Source organism: Triticum dicoccoides, chromosome 6A, assembly GCF_002162155.2.
Source record: "Triticum dicoccoides isolate Atlit2015 ecotype Zavitan chromosome 6A, WEW_v2.0, whole genome shotgun sequence".
Lineage (NCBI taxonomy): Eukaryota > Viridiplantae > Streptophyta > Magnoliopsida > Poales > Poaceae > Triticum > Triticum dicoccoides.
In genome coordinates, this window is record NC_041390.1 from 451238335 (window position 1) to 451244483 (window position 6149).

A 6149-nucleotide genomic window follows, 5' to 3' on the forward strand; every position below is an offset into this window, starting at 1 on the left:
CCTCTCGGTACTCCAAAAAATCCCCGAACCTCTTCGGAACCATTCCGGTGTCCGTATATAACCTTCCAATATATTAATCTTTACCCCTCGACCATTTCGAGACTCCTCGTCATGTCTGTGATCTCATCCGGGACTCCGAACAAACTTCTGTCACCAAAACACACAACTCATAATACAAATCGTCATCGAACGTTAAGCGTGCAGACCCTACGGGATCGAGAACTATGTAGACATGAACGAGACACATCTCTGGTCAATAACCAATAGCGGAACCTGGATGCTCATATTGGTCCCTACATATTCTACGAAGATCTTTATCGGTCAAACCGCATAACAAAATACGTCATTCCCTTTGTCATCGGTATGTTACTTGCCCGAGATTCGATTGTCGATATCATCATACCTAGTTCAATCTTGTTACCGGCAAGTCTCTTTACTCGTTCCGTAATACATCATCCCGCAACTAACTCATTAGTCACATTGCTTGCAAAGGCTTATAGTGATGTGCATTACCGAGAGGGCCCAGAGATACCTCTCCGATACTCGAAGTGACAAATCCTAATCTTGATCTATGCCAACCCAACAAACACCTTCGGAGACACCTGTAGAGCATCTTTATAATCACCCAGTTACGTTGTGACGTTTGATAGTACACAAGGTGTTCCTCTGGTATTCATGAGTTGCATAATCTCATAGTCAGAGGAATATGTATAAGTCATGAAGAAAGCAATAGCAATAAAACTAAACTATCATAATGCTAAGCTAACGGATGGGTCTTGTCCATCACATCATTCTCTAATGATGTGATCCCGTTCATCAAATGACAACATATGTCTATGGTTAGGAAACTTAACCATCTTTGATCAACGAGCTAGTCAAGTAGAGGCATACTAGGGGCACTCTGTTTTATCTATGTATTCACACATGTACTAAGTTTTCGGTTAATACAATTCTAGCATGAATAATAAACATTTATCATGATATAAGGAAATACAAATAACAACTTTATTATTGCCTCTAGGGCATATTTCCTTCAATAGGACCCCGCTGCCACAGGAGGGTTGGACAAAAGATGTCATCCAAGTCCTTTCCATAAGCACGCATGACTATTTACAGAATACATGCCTATATTATATTGATGAACTGGAGCTAGTGCCGTATCGCCCTAGGTTATAACTGTCTCATGATGAATATCATCCAACAAGTCGCCGATCCAATGCCTATGAATTTACATTATATTGTTCTTGCTAAGTTACTACTGCTATCGTTACTGTTGCCCTTATTACAAAACTACTGCTATCACTGTTATTGTTGTCACTATTATCCAAACTATCATATTACTTTGCTACCGATCACATTACTGCAGATAATTAATCTCCAGGTGTGGTTGAATTGAAAACTCAGCTGCTAATACCTTCAAATATTCTTTGGCTCCCCTTGTGCCGAATCTATAAATTTGGGTTGAATACTCTACCCTCGAAAGTTGTTGCGATCCCCTATACTTGTGGGTTATCAGAGACCGATATAGTGAGCATGAGAATGACTCAAGAGGATACCGATATATTTCACCTTGGTTTTTGTAAAGTATCATGAAGCGAAGGGAATAGCACATGATAACCAAAAGGTTCACTCGAATGCCATTCGTGTATTCATAGGGATCAATATGGATGTCCACGGTTCCGCTATTGATCATTGAATAAAAATGGGTTTTGTTCATGTCTATGTTTTACTGAACCTACAGGGTCACAAGCTTAAGGAAATCATGATCTGTTGAGTGTTATTGGTGAAGAGTTATGAGAAAATATTTATGAAATAGTTTCATTAATATTAAAAATAGTTTCGAGAGAAACCGAGAGCGTTCCGGAGTTACCGGAAGAGTTAAAGGGTTTACCCGGTAATACCGGGAATCAATATATAGGTGGAAAATGTTTCTGAAGATGTTAAATTAATAATAAAATGCTCTAATATTGATTAGGAGGCTTTTATATTTAATTAAATATCAACGAGTCAAGGAAAATACTAGGGCCCAATAACAATATATGGCGCCCCTAGCTTGTATGACAAGCTAGGGGTGGCCGAATTGGAGGTGGAGGGGGACTCCTCCACCCCTAGGGCCGGCGCAAGGGGGAGGAGTCCCTCCTCCCTTGTGGCGCCCCTCCTCCACCTTTGGAGACACACAAGTTTTGGAGCATCCTCTAGTTCTCCAGTTCTAATTCTAATTTGGAGTTGATCTAATTAGAGCTAGACCTAGATCTCTCTAATCCTTATAATAGAGAAGCCCTTTATGGTTCTCTTCTTCCCCTCTAATTCTCCGGCTACGATTAGCTCTGGACGACGAAGCGCTGCCGGATCATGAAGCCCGAATGCTTGCAATCTGTAGAGAGGTCGTGCTTTTGGTCTTCGGTTTGAGGGATCGCTCGTGAACTGTTCGAGGGACTTCATCGACGAGCTACACCAATTCTTCTTCCGTTGCAACTCGAAGTTGATAATGATTCGCTCTTAACCGCTAGTGGATCTTCATAGTGTTTTTGGTTTGATCGCAGGCCGATTTTTCGTTTCTACTACATTTTCCAACATATATCTCTTCGAGAGAGCCCAAAACACTTGTATCTCATGTTACCATCGTGCCAAGACTACCTGTTTGGGACACCTACCCGATCTGCCAGATTTAACTCCGACACCCATGGCTCCAGCTCCGATGACGAAGCCCCTTCTACACACATTTTAATTCCTATGGGAAAAAAGACGTCATTTGATGTATATTTTTATTAAATGTAGGCTAATGTTTTTTTCTTTAAAATGTGAAAGATGGACTCCTATCCTATATAGGATTAGAAATTCAACCCGCAAACCAAAGGCTTCATGAGAAGAAAAAAAAATCTACTTCCTCCTATCCATATTATTTGTTATTCGAATAGTGTATCTAGCATTAAAAATCTACTTCCTCCTATCAATTGCGCATATGTGTATGCAACTAGTGTTCTGCCAATTAAACATCAATATGTGTGCAACTAGACTAAATTACAAGTCAACTGAGCATATGTGTGTGCAACTAGTTCTTCTGGCAACTAAACATCAATGTGTGTGCAACTAGACTACATTATAAACCAACTAAACATCAATGTCTGTACAACTAGACTAAATTACAAGCCAACTGATTTTTAAAAAATATTTTTAAAAAATTGCACCATGTAGTATTAAAGTTGCACAATGTAGTATTTTATTGCATCATATAGCATCAAAGTTGGCACAAAAAAAATTCGTCGAAACATATCCATGCGGATTTAGTTTCAAAGATCTCGTCGCGATGAATCCAACGGCGAAAACAAAACTGAATTCCAACATGTGGTTTAAAAGATACGGCTTTAAAAGAATATGAAATCTCAAAATAAAAGTATATGGATCTGTTTTCTCTAATTGATGAGACTAGTGTGAATACATTTAATGCCAGCATTAACATGCATTACGAGACAAAAATAAATACACATGCATGTGTGTAACAGAGTGGCCGCTCGCAGCAATGAAATAGCGCGCGCACTTTTTAGATTTTAGGTTAAAATATAACTAGAACATCCATTTGAGCGACAATTAATATGGACAGGAAGAGTAAAAAATTTCTACTAAGCAAAGGAGGCCTACAGTAGAAAGAAAGAAGCACAAACGTGCGCTGGGAGTTTGCGAGGACGGCGACCGCAACCGTCACGGATCGCAGAAAAACGTACTCCTAGTGCAGAAAAACGCCAATGGAGCGTTCCTCCGCACATGAGTCACTCACGCGTACGTGTCTACGTGCACGTCGCACAGCCGCCACCGCGGCTTCCACGGCGCGAGGTGCTGCTCCCCCGGCCGACCTGGCCCTGCCGCAGCCGCTGGACGATGCGGTAGTCCTAGGTAATGGTCGTGGCGTGAGAGACGGAGACACGTATCGGGATGCAGTTTTAGCGGACTAGAATGGTTGCTTCACCCCTCGTTACGTCCTTGGCGTGTGCTCGTCTACCTGTGCAGAAAAACGCCGAAGCCCACCGAGCCTGCAACAAAACAAAAACGAAATCACTAGCATGGTAGAGAGCCCAGCTAGAACTCTCCCACTACTGTGGGCTAAATCGAATTCTTTCTTTGTCTCGAAAAAAAATATAAATTCTTTCATGGAAAACAAGCGAAAGCCCAGACGTTCTTTGTCTCAGAAAAGAAAATAAATTCTTTCTTGGAAAAGAAGCGAAAGCCCAGACGGAGAAGCAACAAGGCAAGGCAGGGAGAGGAACACCGATCCCCCACTCCACCCCACCCCGGAGAGGAGAAGAGAAGAGAAGAGAAGAGAAGAAAAGAAAAGATCCGATCCGGCGGATCGAAGCGCAACCACCGTCTCGACGTCTCGCCTCGCCCTATCCGTTTCCTCCGTTTCACACTCTCCTCCCCTTCCTTGGTATAAGTCCTCCCTTGCTATTTCCGCCTCACATCCGACCACAAATCCGCACCCCGGACGCCCCCAGGACCACCGGCAGCAGCAGCCATGACGCCCTCCGCCGTCGCCAACCTAGCCGGCGCCTCCCCGCTGCCCGCCTTCGCGCCGAGGCCCAGGTCCAGGCCCAACTCGGCCAGCCCGGGCCCGTTCGGGCCCGCGCCGCGCCGGCTCGCCGTCGCCGCCCCGCCGCGGGCCTTCTTCTCCTCGGCTCCCTACCAGCCGCCGGAGCCGGAGGGCTACTCCTCCGTCCGCGAGTACGGCCTCGTGCCCATGGTCGTCGAGACCACCTCCCGCGGGGAGCGCGCCTACGACATCTTCTCCCGCCTGCTCAAGGAGCGGATCGTCTGCATCCACGGGCCCATCGCCGACGAGACGGCGTCCCTCGTCGTCGCGCAGCTGCTCTTCCTCGAGTCCGAGAACCCGCTCAAGCCCATCAGCCTCTACATCAACTCCCCCGGGGGCGTCGTCACCGCCGGGCTCGCCATCTACGACACCATGCAGTACATCCGCTGCCCCGTCAACACCATCTGCATCGGCCAGGCCGCCTCCATGGGCTCCCTCCTCCTCGCCGCCGGCGCGCGCGGGGAGAGGCGGGCGCTGCCCAACGCCAGGGTCATGATCCACCAGCCCTCCGGCGGGGCCCAGGGCCAGGCCACCGACATCGCCATCCAGGCCAAGGAGATACTCAAGCTGCGCGACCGCCTCAACAAGATCTACGCCAAGCACACGGGCCAGAACATCGACAAGATCGAGCAGTGCATGGAGCGTGACCTTTTCATGGACCCCGAGGAGGCCCGCGAATGGGGGCTTATAGACGAGGTCATCGAGAACCGCCCGGCCTCCCTCATGCCTGAGGGCCTCAGTGCCGTTGACCCGCCTCACCACGGTGGGGGCGCCGGCGCCAACGGCCGTGGCAGGGACAGGGATATGGAGGAGCCCTCCGCGGTATGAGGGGTGGCCAGGCCACAAAGGTGAAACCTTTTTCTGAGTCCGGTGGCTATGTTGTTTGTTGTTAGATCTAAGTTTTGATTCCTAATACAGCAGGTCAACTTGGTATCCTCTTCCTGTTGTTTCAATTGCCTGAACTGAGCTATTGCCGATATTTATTGCAACTCGTAAAAAGGAATTTCGTTCCTTTGATACTGATAAATTGATAGTGTGGTGAATATCAGTTATACGATCAATTTCAAGTCACAGCATGAAAACATGTTGTTCTTTTCTTCCCATTAGATTTTCTTTGTTTTCTGTCAACGGCCAATTAGTTTTATGATGATGTTTTCTTTATATGCAGTATATGATGTACTTAGAGATGCATCAGTTGTCATTCTGTTCCTGTCCTTTTAGGCTAACAAGCATACACCATCACTATGGTGTTGTCCAATGTTCTTATTCACTACTCCCTCCGTCCCACAATATAAGATCGTTTTTCAAGCTTGGACGGAGAGAGTATAAGGTTAATTTCCAGAATCACTCAAGCCAAGAGGCATTAGCAGAAGTGTAGTTTATGTAGAGTTACTTACTTGAACTGTTATTAGGAGCTTAGTGTTTAGAGATGACTGGATTAACCAACTTTGAAGAATGGTTTAGCATGTCTAGAAGTGTCAATATTTGGTCAAGCATTAAGCTATACAATTAGGAGGTAGAATTCTACTCCCTCTGTAAACAAATATAAGACGTTTTAGAGACT

At 45.8% G+C, this 6149-nt stretch overlaps 1 protein-coding gene across 1 annotated transcript; it reads left to right on the forward strand.

The window, feature by feature from the left end:
• Nucleotides 1-4252: 4252 nt before the first annotated feature.
• LOC119317209 (ATP-dependent Clp protease proteolytic subunit-like) lies at nt 4253-5667 on the forward strand. Its single transcript, XM_037591636.1, has one exon. The coding sequence runs from the start codon at nt 4511-4513 to the stop codon at nt 5411-5413; it is 903 nt and encodes a 300-aa protein (XP_037447533.1). The 5' UTR covers nt 4253-4510; the 3' UTR covers nt 5414-5667.
• The last annotated feature ends 482 nt before the right edge of the window (nt 5668-6149 follow it).

Excerpts from the sequence above, each read along its gene's own strand:
- LOC119317209 (XM_037591636.1), top strand. The coding sequence starts at position 4,511 with ATGACGCCCTCCGCCGTCGCCAACCTAGCCGGCGCCTCCCCGCTGCCC.